Genomic DNA, 14,912 nt, shown 5'->3' on the forward strand with positions numbered 1-14,912 from the left:
GGCCATACCAAGTGGCTGTATCTGTATCCCGTGGTTCGCCGGGCTCATCGCAAGACCCGCCCCGCAGGTACGCGACTTTTCAGTGATGGTGTTTGTTTGCCGATTCGGTTGCGAAAAACGGAAATCGCCCTCGGTGATTCGCGAGAGTATCCCCGAAGTCATCGATAAGAAAACTAGGTAATTGACGGCGGCAATGATGGCTCAAGCATCGATAGAGGTGGCAATGGCTTTGCCGAGATGGTCAAAGAGTGCGTTGGGCTGCTGCCACACCGTCCACCCCGCAAATGACCCCCGCACCACCTCGGTGGTTACCTCACACTGAAACGTTTCAAGACCAGCCCACAGCATCAACATGCGGATCTCGATTTTGCCGGTTCGGTTCAGGTGGATCAAGCCGCAGTATATGCCGGCATCGATGATCTCCATCACCACCACCCGGGTGTTGATATCGATAACTCCGAGCTCCCGGTCAAACTGGCATAGCGACCGCCAGAGACGAGCCAAGTGAGCCAATTTGTCCCGGGGAGAATCGTATGCTTGGTCTTCAATGTGGCTAAGCAAATAGGGGAGTGCTTCCTCCAATTGGGCGTACCGCCATACCATCGATTTATCACAACTGGCAGTCAAACTGTGAGAGGTTAAAGTCACGTTGAGGTGACGATTCACGACCCCTGTGACCATCATATCATCGGAATAGGAAGCGGTAAAACCGTCGATGTCGGCCACTAATGAGGCTAAGGTGGGTGGCTTCAGTGGTTGAGGCGGTGATGGCAGTGGTGACGTCTGTGGATCAAGCCAGAACCGTTGGTCTTCGCCAAATGACGCAGCCGGTGGTTTGGGTCTGTTGTGGTGCACAGGTGTCAGATGAGCCATATCAGGTTCAATTGCTGGCGCTATATCAGCTTTCTCAAACGATCTCTCCACAACTTTCTCGATTTGGCTGGCATCGGCTTCTTCCTCGATCGTCGGTGATTTCATATTGGACACATCATTGGTGGGCTCCACTTCATCTTCCTCAGGCGTTTCCGACTTCTCCGGTGCCGCCACCTCTTGATTTTCTTTATCTTCATCTAATTCTGAGACATGGTCAACAAGCTGCTCCAACTGGCTAAGTGCGTCCTCTTTGGTGCGTTCAAATGACTCAAGTTCGGTGGTGATCCATTGTTGAGCCCGCTCAACTTTTGCAAACGCCGCCAACACGCGAATAGCTCGATATTGCCATTGCTTTTTCACTCCTTTCACTTTGACTCGAGCAACTTGATAAACCGCTTGGTCAAACTCCTCAGCTTTACTGTCATTGGCACGAGCATAGTAGTCACTCACCTTTGGTAAATTCTCTTTCACGTTCTCGACAATATCCGTAACCCACTGAGCCGACCCCTTCTTAAGTACCTGCTGACTATCGGTAGTAGCACCCCAACTAAGCGACCACAATATGGCCATCTCAGCGCTTTCAGTGAGTCCAATTTTTCGACATACCCCAAGGAGAGTGTCGTCATCTACCACCAGCCTGAGTTCATCAATCACTCGGCTCATCTCCGGGTCATCTCCAGAAATCAGAGAGTCAATACTCGCCAAGTTTGGATCGGATAAAGTGGGGATGTAATCATTATCACCCGTCTCTGGCACTTGCGCAGGTTCTGCGGGAGTGTCAGGCTCGTTAATGGGCGACAATATCGATTCACGAGGATTAGTGATGTTCTGAGTGTGGTCGCTCTCACTCACTTCCGTCACCTCGTACAATGTATCCATGTGTTCGGGACCCCGATTGCGAAGGTGGTTGACAAACTCTTCCACCGATACCGACTGCTGGTAGCCCCGTATCGGCTCCGGGCGTTCATAAACATATTCTTGGGCCACTGTATCCATAATTTGAGGGTCTTGCGAGAGTAGCAGACTATATTCATCATCACTGGGTACAGTGCCAGTTTCAGCAGCGTAGTGTTCTGGTGAAGCCTGAAGCACTTCGTTCGGGGTTAGCGGGGCTCTAGGTGTCAGCGGCAGGTCCGCCAGGTTCTCAGCATATTTCAATGGCAGCGCTGACGGAGTGTGGTATATCTCCAGCGACAGCTGCCCGAAATTTTCAGCAAACGTCTGGTCAGCATCAACCGCATTCGCGTGGTTGTCTTTTATAGGTACCTCTGGTTCCCGAGCATCCGAAGAAATTTGGCGTGAGTCCAGCAAATGTTCCACTGGAGAGCGCAGAATCTCCATTATTGCGTCTTCATTATGATTTGTGGACACCTCCTGAGGCATTGCTTCAGTAGTAGAAACTGATTCGGAAGTGGCGATGTTGTCGCCCCTATGTTCAGCTTTGTCCGTAAAATTTTCACCTTCCTGAGCGGTCGGAGGAATCTGCAGGGGCTCATCTTGTTGAACAGCAGGAGGCTCGGTTTTCTCCACAGGCGTTGGGGTATTTGCAGCCCCTTCATTATCGATATCCATATCATCCTCATTAGCGCTATTGTCCTGATTGTGCTCAACAACTTGCTGAGGAGATTTCTCAGTGGTTTGCTCGTGATCAGGCACAGCCAAAGGAGCTAATGGTTCACGTGTATGCTGTGAAGGCAGCTGCGTTGAGGCTGCCAACTCATCACCCTTACTGGAAGTCGTCTGTTGGTCTTGCAGTTCCAACTGAGTTGAACCCACAGATTCCTCTTCCGGTTGAGCTGATGAAAATTGTTCAACAAAAACTTCCTTCGACACAACTTCAGTATCCATTGGCTTCGAATGCGACAAGGGCTCAGTGAAGTCCATGGGAACCTCATCTAGTTTCGGTGGTTCAATTCGATCAACTGTAGTCTGTTTAAGCTGGGTAAACTCCATGGTAACCTCACCCAATTGCCCATTTTCCATGTAAACCGTTTGTGACCGATGGACCTCGACATGACTGAAATCACTGAATTGTTGAGTCACAGGCTCAGCTAAGGGAGCAATGGCATTATTCACTGGTGTCTCACTAGAGCTGCGAGCCTCTACCATTGCATTCACTTGTTGAGCATATTGATGCACTCCCGTTAATTCCATAGGCACATCATCTTGGGCTCTAGGTAATTCAGTAGTTTCTTTGGGCGGGTAATCTTGTGCCTTCTTAGACCCAACCGAAAACGATTGCGTCATCTCCATGGGTACTTCTTCTTGGCTCGGTGAAGTGTGAGTAGACTCTTTGAGTGGTTCGGCTTGCGCCTTTTCCGTCTGACCCATACGAGTTATTGATGGGAAAGATTGTGTCATCTCCATCGGCACTTCATCTTGAGCATGGGTGGTTTCCTTGGCTTGAGACAGTTGTACTGGTGCTTCTGCAGTACGAGATTCAACAGGAAATGATTGAGTGAGTTCCATAGGTGTCTCGGTTTGTGACTCAGAGGGGACTTGCTCCTGACGTGATTGAGTAGAGGTAGCCACTTCGGGATGTTGCTGAACATCTTCCGCTTCAGGTTGAGGTGCAGTTGATGGAGTCTCAGTTTCAACACGACTACTAACCTGAAATTGTTGTGTCATCTCCATCGGAACTTGTTGGTATTGCGTCATCTCCATCGGAACCTGTTGGTGTTGCGTCATCTCCATCGGAACCTGTTGGTGTTGCGTCATCTCCATCGTTACATCCTGATATTGAGTGTTCTCCATTGGACCAGATTGAGATTGTTCCGTTTGCACTGATCGATGTTGGGTCTGTTCCATAGGAACTTCTTGATTTTGAGTCACGTTCACTTGATCAGTTTCTTCCGTAGCCACTTCATTATGCAGAGTTCCAGTTGAATGAGATGGCTGATGCCTGACTGCTGGTTGAAATTCAGTTTCGTCCATGGGCACCTCGTTGTGTTGGGTCGCCTCTTGTGGCGGCGATCTCGTGTATTCCGCAGAATGCTCAAGCGATTGAGCCGTCATGGGCACTGTCATTTCCATAGGCACCTCAGCGTCATAACTGTGATATAACTCAGGCAGGGGCGCTCTTATCGGCGCCGCTGAAGGTTGAGATGATGATGATGGTTGAGGGGACCTCTGGGATGGCTGAGGCGAAATCTGAGACGGTCGAGGGATTCGAGATGTACCCATAGTGTCGATTGGAGCTTGGTACCCAAGATCAGGAGCTTTCGGGATTTTCAGGGGTCTGATAGTAAGATCCATAGTCTGCTCACGCAATGGGCTTGATGGAGCCTGACCCGAATCCACCACCTCATGTGGGTCATTCAGCACCTTTGGCTCGGTGGGAGTGGCTCGTTGACTCAATATCTCGCGAGCCACTGCTTGTCCCTGTTTGATCGGCAGCTCCGAGAGCCTGGGAGGAAACTCAGTCCGCGCCACTTTCTCGAGAACAAACGCTTCGGCGGGAACCTGTTCGACTCCTGAGATACTCTTTCGCCGTCGTTTGTTTCCGTTCTGTTCGTATTCCAGAAACATGAGGTAATTGGTCGATGGGTTTGTAGGTACTAGTGAGAGGCGGGTTTTGTTATGGCCGCGACGCGTCAGATCAAACTGAGCACAAGCAACGCTCGATGTGAGACAAGCTCCAAAGAAAGTGATAACAATTAATAATTGTGTGAATGTTTATTTGTATTTTGAGTGAATGGTTTCAGGTCAGTATCTCTTATCAGGAAACGATTATCCCTATGAGGGGATATGACCATGGGTCTTAAGTTCGAGAATGGTATGTTAATTTTACACATTTCAATGACAGTACAAAACTGCGGCTCGGAGGTTGCTTATCACGGGGTAAACGGACACTATAGTGGACTCACGGCGACTTCAATCGACTTTTAGCTGACTCAGCAACCGGAGGAGGCCGGAGTTTGAAATCCCTATACCCGATAATTATTACTCAAACTGGGGGCAACCGAGCAAACTCGCCCCGAATAGTTACGCCAAACGTCAAAATACACCTATACACCGCTAACTAATGTAGATCTTCGTCGAATTCCCTACTACATGGTACCAGTCTCACGTCACGGCAACTAATTCACATTTGAGCCACTCCATGGGTGATGAAATGTCCGTTGATTTACTTTTTTTCTCCGAGACGTGATAGAACCAGGGCACGCAACAAGCAATTTCTGTGATCGTTTCTGTTTAGGCGAAATTAAGCGCTTCTGCAGCCTCATTGTAGCGGCGACCACGGACTGGGGTGGCAGCGCAAATGGCGTCAATCTCCAACAATTCGGCGTCGGTCAACTCCACAAGCGACGACAAGTTGCTTTCGATCCGTTTAGGGGTCGACCCACCTGGGATAGGCAAAATCTTGGTGATCCTGCGACCCTGGTAGTGGGGGTTTTCCGAGATCGCCAAAATCCACGACAACGCCAACGACTCCAACGAGCAGTTCTTCTTGTCGTGGGCATAGTGGTACAAGTTCTCCACAAGAACGATGTTGTGCTTGTAGTTTTCCGGCGAGAACTTCTCGATGGTGAGACGGAAGTCGCCCTCTTTGATCGAGCTCAACCACGTATCCTTGTTCTCGACGGTGTGATCAGTCAAGTAACCACGACACAAGGGAGAGTAGGCCACCACGGGGATGCTGTGCCTGGTGAGCTCGTCGATGATGCCGTTTTGCAAGATATCCTGGCATAAAAGCGACAATTCAAGCTCGACGCACAGCACGGCTGCCACCGACAATGCCTTTTGGATCGAGCCGATGCCGACTTCGGAAAGCGAGAAACCATCGAGTTTTCCCGCCCGAACGTACTCGGCAACGTAGCTAATCGTTTGCTCGTAAGGGTGGTTCAAGTCCACTCTCGCCGGTTCAAAGATAAGCTTAGGGCGACCGGCGGTTCCTGGGGGAGGGAAAAACAGTAAGATGTTCTCAATTGACTTGGTAATGAATTCTTTACTACCATCGGGACCATGAGTGGCCGGATTGAACCCGCCTTTGATCGAGATCACCAACTTTTCATTGTCTTCCGGTGAGTTTGCCGCCAAAAATTCCTTGAAAAGCTTCAAATTGGCGTTGTCAGGGCCGTAAAATTCCCCACCATTCAACAACTTTGTGCCGAATTGGTCGTTTTGAGTGACAAATTGAAGCGTTTCGATCGATTGAGACGTGGGGGGTGGGTGAGGGTTCCACGTCAAGTTCATCGTGCCATAGCCAAAACGGCCGGGGATGGGGAGAGCAGAAAACGTGTACGCGGTCATTGGTCAGTGAGGGGTTGTAGAATTAAGGCTTCAACTGGGGGTTTTATATACGCCTACTGATGTGGCTTATTGCCAGCCGAACAGGGATGGCGTACATGGATAAAGACATATCCGCAACGTAAGGGTTCGTAACGAACATGGAATTAAAGTAGGGGATTGACAAGAAGTATAGTAGATAATTGAGTGAAATATTTGAATAATCATTGTCTAACGTCGACGATGTAGTCGGTACCGTAAGCTACTGAAAGACTACAACATGTTTCGAATTACACTGGCTTTAGACAGCTTGTTGAGGGATAATTGGAGAACAATAGACCTGCATGAAGCCGTGGCACGGAGTAATTCGCTGCACTGACATTGTATTTGTGATAGGGACTATATAACTGAGCACATGGTTTTTGTCGGGTGGCAAATGGGGGGTATTGCCGCATGATGACGTCGCCTTAGATACGGCAGATACGAGGGAAAACCACATAATATACAATTGTAGTGATACAAATAATGAACCTTACCTTGAAAAATTGTTCGGCGTAAGCAAAGCCCCACAAGCGTCGAATCTACGTATTGGCGAGAACTCAAGAAAACGCCAACTTGTTAAGCCGCCAGAACCGCCCGCGTGGCCCAATGGTTAAGGCGCTCGACTTCTAATCGAGCGATTGTGGGTTCGAATCCCGCCGTGGGTTTCTACAATGTTTTTTGGCAAATTTTATAGGACTGCTGGAAGGGAGTGAACAAGTTAGGCACACAATCTAGACTCTACTAATCTCTACCATTCTAATGCTTACGGTGTTGGCACTTTGCTATCAATTGGTGATGTCTTACGACCCTATGGGCTGTTGCTCGTATATTTGAGGTTCAGTTTACCTTTCATCCGCATTCGGATCATCGCCGACGAGGCCGTCAACATGACAGACTCTAAGCGCCAACGACGAAGCGATGCAATGATCGGACATTGCTGCCATTAAGGTAAGCTATTAAGACACTGAATACGGTGACTGCCGACGTCAGCGGGGGGCGTTAATGTGTGTTTTCCTTTAATCCCCAAAACGATACCACCTACCTAAAAAGTCACCTTATACTCGATTAAGCGACATGTAAACATACGCTTGGCATTGTTTGTTATACCCGCTCTCTGCATGGCGTTGATTTGCCCTTGCTCACGCAAATTGCATGCGTCTGGCAGATCTGAAGTGATTATTGCAATGCAAGTAATAGAGACGTATGGCGCCGCCAGAGCCGTCCCTAGCGGAAAATACCATCAATAGACGATCAATGGGTTAAGTGGTTGCTTTTAGGTTTATTGTTTACCGATGGATGAGGCGTAGTTTAAGCTTAAGCGTGATTACAGTCCCACTATAAGGTGATATTCGCATAAACTGAGAAAGTGATGGACATCACCACAAACACCCACATCACCGGCAAACCGGCGACGGTGACCCCGCCACTTGGTCTCAATGACCTCGGTTGTTTTACAATTCCACCTGGAGAGGGGGTAACACCGCACCTCAATGTTGCTTTATCCTTCGTTGACGCACGCACTTTGATCGATGAGGCTAGGGAGTGTTTACCTCTCAGCCGCATCGGGCAGTCGACCTCCAAGCGACCAAAACACGATGTACAAGGGGACCGAGAGCAACAGATGCCGCCAAACTCCCGCTGCACGGCATGGATTTTAAGTTAAGATAGATTACATGCATTGCCTCGCGGTGGAATGAAGCACGTCGGTGGCGGCCATCTGTCGAGACAATGATCGATAATAATTATTGGGGGGGAATGTTAATAGCTTGCCTTAAAAATTCGATTAGTGCATCGTACTGATTTGCGTGGGAGCGATGGCAATCACCTCTCCTGAAAGGGAACATGGTAAACACTCGGGTTTATCATCCTTATTTGCGGTGACCGGTCACGATTAGTGAGTGACATGGGTGAGACATGAGTGAGCGATTGTAGTCACCAATTGACAATCACCCAACGGTAACTTCAACCACTGGTTCTGATGAGTGGATTAAGCTATTTACAATAGAGTTTTTTCAGAAATTTAAGTCCCACCTTTTGGCTCTTGCCGCACGCTCATCCCTCTCTCACCCTCCACTATGAAGCGCCGTCCGGGACCGGCGAAAGAAGCGGCGGCAGCGGCCAAAGCGAAATACCGTGATGTCAACGGGTTCCGTATCCGTCAACAGGTGATGGATAAAACCCATCTTACTGCGGCTAAGCAGATGGATAACGCCGATCTCGATGCCTCCAAAACCATCGATGAAGAGGAGTCCGAAGGCGCCAGCTACGTGTTTGAAGGCGGACTCAGACGAGTGACCCCTTACTATTTCACCTACCTCACCTACGCTAAACAAAGATGGCTCGGACGCAACATTCTCGACGTGTTCACTGACGAATTCCGCGACCGGGCCCCTGAGTTCTACAAACACAAAATCGCTGCTGGTGAGGTCACCGTGAACCAGAAACCGGCCAATTTGGACACGATACTCAAGAATGGCGACTTGATCAGCCACCGATGTCTTCGCCGCGAGCCTCCAGTACCCACTACGCCTATTCGTATCGTGTATGAGGATGACCAGATCATCGCTATTGACAAGCCTGGCGGGATCCCCGTGCACCCTGCGGGACGCTACCGGTATAATAGTGTCACCAAGATCTTGGAACATGAGCGTGGAGTGCTTGCCCACCCGTGTAACCGGCTTGATCGTCTTACTCTGGGGCTCATGTTCATGGGTAAGCTGGCTAAAGGGGCGGAATGGATGGTGAAACAGATCCGCGAACGTCTGGTACGCAAGGAGTACATTGCTCGTGTCAAAGGTGAATTTCCTTTAGGTAAACACCGTGTCGATCAACCCTTAAAGCTGATCCAGCCAAAAATCGGTCTCAACCGTGTCGATCCTGAGGGCAAAGAAGCCACCACTGAGTTCCAAAGAGTGTACTATGATCCAGAACTGGATACGCTGGTGGTGAAGTGCTACCCTTACACGGGGAGAACACACCAGATTAGAGTGCATCTTCAGTACTTGGGCCACCCAATTGCCAACGACCCGATCTATTCGAATGAGTACGTGTGGGGTCCCGAGCTTGGTAAGGATAACCAAGGCGATAATGACGTCATCATTTCTCGTCTCGAAGAGATGGGGATCACGCGTCCTTGTCAGCTGTGGCTTCACCCTAATGCTGATGGTGAAGTGATTACTCTGGAAATTTGTGAAGTACTGGGGATGCCATTATACTCAGAGCCCGGTGTCAACGATATGGAGTTGTGGCTCCATGCTTACCGGTACCTGGCTCTGGACGATGCCGAAGACCTGTGGACTTACCAGACACAGTACCCGGAATGGGCGATTGCACCTGCCCGTAAGTTTATGGAATTAGCGTTGGCAGAGGCGAAAAAGTGTGGGCCTACTGATACTCAGTTTAACGTTGGGTGTGTGATTACTCACGAGGGTAAAGTGATTAGTACCGGCCATCTGAGAGAACTTGAAGGTAACACTCACGCCGAACAGAATGCTTTGGCCAAATTGGACCACTTGCCTGAGGGACTGGAGTTATACACGACGATGGAGCCGTGTAGTTTGCGGTTAAGTGGCAATTTGCCATGTACTGACCGTATCTTAGCCACCCTGATTAAGACGGTGTTTGTGGGTGTCAGTGAGCCTGATACTTTTGTCAAAAACAATACCAGTGTGTCAAGATTGAGAGAAGCTGGCATTGAGTATGTGGTGATACCTGGCTACGAAGAGGATATCTTGGCCACTGCTACTTATGGTCACCCGAAAAAGGAGACTACTGAGACTGCCACTGAGGCTGCTGAAGGCGACAAACCAACAAACGAAGAGGCTTGATTTAAGGGCACTGATTATGCATTTACACTTGTCCTGAAGAGATCAGGATATTCGACTATATAGGTAAGGTACACCGTCACCAAGAAGGGTAGGCACGAATCATGCTTCTCTAAGTAGTAGTGACGAACTGACGCTGAAGTAGACTCAACAGGCTCAGATCTTCACTCCACAAACCGGTCACGGGGCTGGTTCTTCACATTGACGATGGTAGTTGACAAAAAACGAATGCCTTTCTTTTTAGTCAATTTTTCAAATGTTGAGGCCAGCGGCAAACGACAGCGTGATCAGCTTGATATCGTCCTCAATCTCAGGACCTCTAAACGGCTGTTGTCTATCAAGACGAGACAAGTAGTTCAGGGTCAACTGGGCGCCGCCTCTAGGGTCGCCACCTCTAGGGTCGGCACGCGAAAGCGAGGGCCAGTGGTGGTCGCTGGGAGGACCGCGGTGCAGCTGTTGCAGAGGCACAAACAGCAACATCAGCGCCGAATCAAACTCGGTGCTGGACCCTTGGAATGTCAGCGGCGCTGCAAACTTGTGACCCGCACGGGGTTGACCTCTAGTGTTGGTCATATTAAGTTGCACAGTCAGCAACTGGAGGTTGTCCAAGGGACCGTCGACAAGACACCCCTTTTCTCTGAAGTGGACAAGCAAGTGGTTCCACAACGTGTTACGACAGAGAGCTCTGGGGTTACCCAAGATGACGAGCCCGTATTTAGCTCTGGTCAACGCGACGTTAAGACGTCTAGGGTCACTCAAGAACCCGATGATTTGCGAGTCGTTAGCCCGCACACACAGCAAGATGATGTAGTCCTTTTCCCGCCCTTGGAAAGCGTCGACCAGGGTCACCTCGACGTTCATGTACTGGTCCTTCTTGTCGGCCAACGACGAGTTGATTTGCATGTACTGGATGATGTAAGCTCTTTGCCCTTCGTAAGGGGTGATGACACCGATTTGTTCGGGGCTGACACCGTCTCTGAAGAGGCGCAGGATGATCTTTTCCACGTTCATCGCTTCGACACGGTTAAGGAACGAGTTACCACTACCGGAGATTTCTTCTCTACCGTAGTTGGCCCAGAACATCATGGGCGAGTCCTTAATCGGCCAAGGGAAGTTGATCGAGCCCACCGAACGCTGGTCCTTAGTAACCCCATTTTGGAGCGAACCTTCGTAGAACATGTTTGAGGAAAACTCCAGCAAGCACGGGTTCATCCGGTACTGCACTTCGAGACGGATAGGGACGTGGCCAAGCACCACAAGCCGTTCAAACAACGACTGTCTGAGCCCCAGATCGCCGGCCTTTTTGTTCAAAATAACCGGACCCAATTGCTGGTGGTCACCCACAAGCACCACTTGTTTGGCCCCCTTGACGATAGGGATCAAAACCTCGGGTTCCAGGGCTTGTGTCAGTTCGTCAATAAGCACTGAACGGAACTTGTAGTTGGCGAGACGGCGGTCACCAGCACCAACACAGGTGCAGCAAACGACGTCGCACTTCTTTAAGATCCGCAGTTCCGCCTGTCTGATGGCTCTGCCCACTTTAGCCACCTCAGCATCATCGAGCTCACCTTCACGTTCGCGATAGTTAGCGTACTTAGCGCCTTCTTCCTTGGCGACCAAATTGTGCAAAGACAAGTGCAGCACGTTCAGCTCGACGTCCTCACGCAGCTTAGCGGTGAGCCGCACCACTTTGAGCCCCAACTGGTTGAGTTTATCCACCAAGTGGTCGACGGCGACGTTCAGGGGAGCGCACACCAATACCTTTTCCCGGTTCATCTTCACCAAGTGGTAGATGATGGTGGCCAGGGTAACGGTTTTACCCGTACCTGGAGGTCCCTGGATGAGGGAAAGCGGGCGTTGAAGCACCGCTCTCACCGCGTTAAGTTGAGAGTCGTTGAGCTCGGCAAACTCGGGGATCGAAAGCCTTTTCGGGAGGTGGACGGCAAACTCGATCGGCGCCACTTCGTGGCCCAACAACTTGTGGTAGATGTAACCGGACACCGATTGCTTTTCCAAGGCGAACGTCTCCATGGCCAACTGCATACGGTCGTAAGAGGTCCCCTTCCACACGTACTCAGCGGTGAAACCAGTGGTATAGTCAGTGGGAGGAGGAGCAGTGGACGGGTTAAGTTCTAAAAGGAATTCTTCGTGGTAGGCGTTGGGCAAGCGCACAATGTACCCCTGGCCTGTCCACGGTTCGCCGTCACCAGGGTGGCGCAACACCATCTCGTCGCCCACCGCCACTTTGATCGCACTCGACTCGTAGGTCAGCAACGCAAACAGCGCCATGTGGCGCTTGTTCAGCCCCACTGACCACCGCACCGAGATATGTTCTAGAGCCTGCGATTCCTTCAAGTTCTTGTCGTGTTCCAGCTCCAAGTTCACCAATGGCGCAAACAGTCTTTGGTACTGGAACCCGTCGTTGTAACGTAAAAGCGTCGGCAACACTTCCTCCTCGACCTTTTCGGCCTTTTCCAAATCGGTAATGGTAGCGTCGCGATTAAGACGCCACTGAGCTTCAAGCTTGGCGATCTGTTGCGGGGTGACGTCGATGCGTTTCACTTCGTCCTCGGGGGTGATCTCCGTCAGCGCCACCCAGGGAAGCAAGTAGCGGTTGTCGATCAACGCCAGCCACAGCAGCGTGTCCCAGTTCATGTCCGGGTGTTGCGAGCACGGGATCCGGCACAACAACACCACCACCAGCTCCTGCTTCGCCGACACGAACCCGAGCGTGAACACGTTCTTGTTGCCGCAGGCGTAGCACTCGAGGACGGTGTCGCCGAGGTCCAGTTCCGGGTGGAGCGCTACCTGGTGGTGGCGCAGCATCACCAAGTGGGTGACGATGTGGGACCCGGCTCGCAGGTGGGGCTGGTTGGTATTACAGAACCACTTGTGGCAGGTGGAGCACTCGACAACGGCCTGGGGGGTGTCGATGCCGCAGTACGAGCACGCGTGCGGCGCCGGCGCGGCGGCGGCGAACTCCAGGATGTCGTCGATGGTGGAGCGGGCGTCGCTGGCGGCGTCGAAGTCAGGGTTCAGCCCGGTGGCAGGCACCAGCGTTACACTGGCCAGGCTCATCCGGTTCAGGTTGGGGGGTGATAGTGGGCGCGCGAAGAGAAAAACGCGACTGGTGGGGGGGTCGTTCGAGGAGTAAGGTGGAAGACGGTGGAAGGTGATTGGGGGGGAAGGTCAGTGAAAAATTGACTCCAAAGCGATTGATAATACTAAGGGGAATGATAGCGACACGTTGGTGTAAATTTTGTTATTGTAGGAGAGAGGTTGAGTGCTTAGCTGGGGGGTCTCTTTAAACGGTGAGACACTTAACGGTGACACAATTTCGCGATATCAGTCAATGTTGATATAGTTTGGAGAATATGGGTGATGGCACTGTAACCACAATAATTCAAGAACCATGAAAATTACGTTCATCTGCTAGTGCTTGACTATGAGATTAAAAGGAAAGTTTAAGAAGAACCTTATATTTAATCGCTTAACGTACAAATAGAGAGTCACTCTTGATTGTTAGCTTTGATCACTCCAACAACCGCAAAATTAATTCCCTAACTGAGTTATCGACGTTGTTGTTGTGATGTAGTCACTGATAGTATCAATGGGAGGCCAACCATTGTTGACATATTTTTGGTGGGGCTAGAAGTGGGTAATGAACTCCGAACGCGATACGGATGTCACTGCTCCCCCGACGTCATTGGGAGTGTACGATGGCATTGTGGAGCCAAAGCGGATCACCCCACTACCCCACTATCAACCCCCCCTTTTTCCTCACTGATAACAGACACTAGCCATTGTCAAAACCCGTATACAGTGATAATGGCATTATCCTCCAGGTTTGCCTCCTAATTGTCTTCTAATTGTCCTCTAATTGTTCTCCGTAACCACGTCGCAGGTTTCAGCAATGGTTACGACGCTAGCTACGACGCTAGGCCTGACCCCGGATATTTTTCCAGGCCTCTCTCTTGTGCTCGGCAATGATGATCGCGAAGCAAAAAGCAAGCTACACCACGGGAAAAGGGGACAGGTCGTCGTCTAGAGCACAACCGCCGGCAGCGGCATCACAAAACGCGGTTATTATTCGACAGCAAACCGTGGAGAAAAAGCACCGGGAGTAACGGTGGAATTGTCTTAGGGGATGACCCTATATCCGCACGGCGCGACGATTCCCCCATCAAACGGGGCAGATCGTGTCGGGGTGACGCCAATGACGTAATCGTAACCGTCAACGAAAAAAAAAAAAATGTGGAGTGTCTTAAGTCTTACAAAAAGTCTTACAAAACCAAGCGTGAACCCGGCGAACAGGTGCCCGGTATTGCCGGCAGTCCCGTTGGCTAGACCCTGTAGCCTCCATCGGGTCTCCTCCACCCTCACCACCCTCACCACACTCTTTAAAATTTTGCTAATAATATAACCACGTTTCCGATCCCCGATCCATCCCTAATGTCGTGTCGGTGGGTTTCTGGCGAATGTCGGCGGTCGCCGGCGAATGACCCGGGGTTCCCCACAATTGCGTGGCTTACGTGAAACGGTAGGCGTTGACATCGAGACGACGCGGGGGGTGGAAAATTCGGAAAGATTGGGGGGTAAAATGGGGTCACCCGTTGCTGTCTAGGGTGCGCGAGCCGGGGATGCACGGGAATTCCTTCCACTTAGACCCTACAGGAGGACCTGCACCCGGGCACACAACCAAGAGACAGCATGGCGACACAAAATTGTCGTTGCCCCACAAAAACTCGTTTGCTGAACGTCACTCGGCAACGGCGGCGGGCAGCAGCAGCCTTACCCCGCGACGCCGAAATCGGGGCGATCGTTTTTTGATCAGTCAGTGGCGGAGATTAACTGGGGGGGGATTTATGCCCGGTGGCCGCTGGCGACAATAGCCGACGACTGCTGCAGCCTGCCACCTTCTAGAACCACGGGGAACAAGGGGAG

General features: G+C 50.9%; 4 protein-coding genes across 4 annotated transcripts; 1 reads left to right on the forward strand and 3 right to left on the reverse strand. All coding sequences in view use genetic code 12, as the record gives it.

The window, feature by feature from the left end:
* Positions 1-201: 201 nt before the first annotated feature.
* Positions 202-4,401, reverse strand: DIURU_001191 (uncharacterized protein; the record flags this gene model as incomplete). The annotated part of the gene is made up of 1 exon (XM_034153708.1): positions 202-4,401. One exon carries the CDS (start codon positions 4,399-4,401, stop codon positions 202-204), a length of 4,200 nt encoding a protein of 1,399 aa, XP_034014069.1.
* A 666-nt stretch (positions 4,402-5,067) lies between these two features.
* Positions 5,068-6,126, reverse strand: DIURU_001192 (aldo/keto reductase family protein; the record flags this gene model as incomplete). Its single annotated transcript, XM_034153709.1, has 1 exon — positions 5,068-6,126. One exon carries the CDS (start codon positions 6,124-6,126, stop codon positions 5,068-5,070), a length of 1,059 nt encoding a protein of 352 aa, XP_034014070.1.
* Positions 6,127-8,219: 2,093 nt separating this feature from the next.
* On the forward strand, positions 8,220-9,971 carry DIURU_001193 (bifunctional DRAP deaminase/tRNA pseudouridine synthase; the record flags this gene model as incomplete). The annotated part of the gene is made up of 1 exon (XM_034153710.1): positions 8,220-9,971. One exon carries the CDS (start codon positions 8,220-8,222, stop codon positions 9,969-9,971), a length of 1,752 nt encoding a protein of 583 aa, XP_034014071.1.
* Positions 9,972-10,220: 249 nt separating this feature from the next.
* NAM7 (ATP-dependent RNA helicase) lies at positions 10,221-13,046 on the reverse strand (the record flags this gene model as incomplete). The annotated part of the gene is made up of 1 exon (XM_034153711.1): positions 10,221-13,046. The coding sequence occupies one exon, from the start codon at positions 13,044-13,046 to the stop codon at positions 10,221-10,223; it is 2,826 nt and encodes a 941-aa protein (XP_034014072.1).
* Between the last annotated feature and the right edge of the window lie 1,866 nt (positions 13,047-14,912).

Source organism: Diutina rugosa (assembly GCF_008704595.1).
Source record: "Diutina rugosa strain CBS 613 chromosome Unknown scaffold24_size174625, whole genome shotgun sequence".
Lineage (NCBI taxonomy): Eukaryota > Fungi > Ascomycota > Pichiomycetes > Serinales > Debaryomycetaceae > Diutina > Diutina rugosa.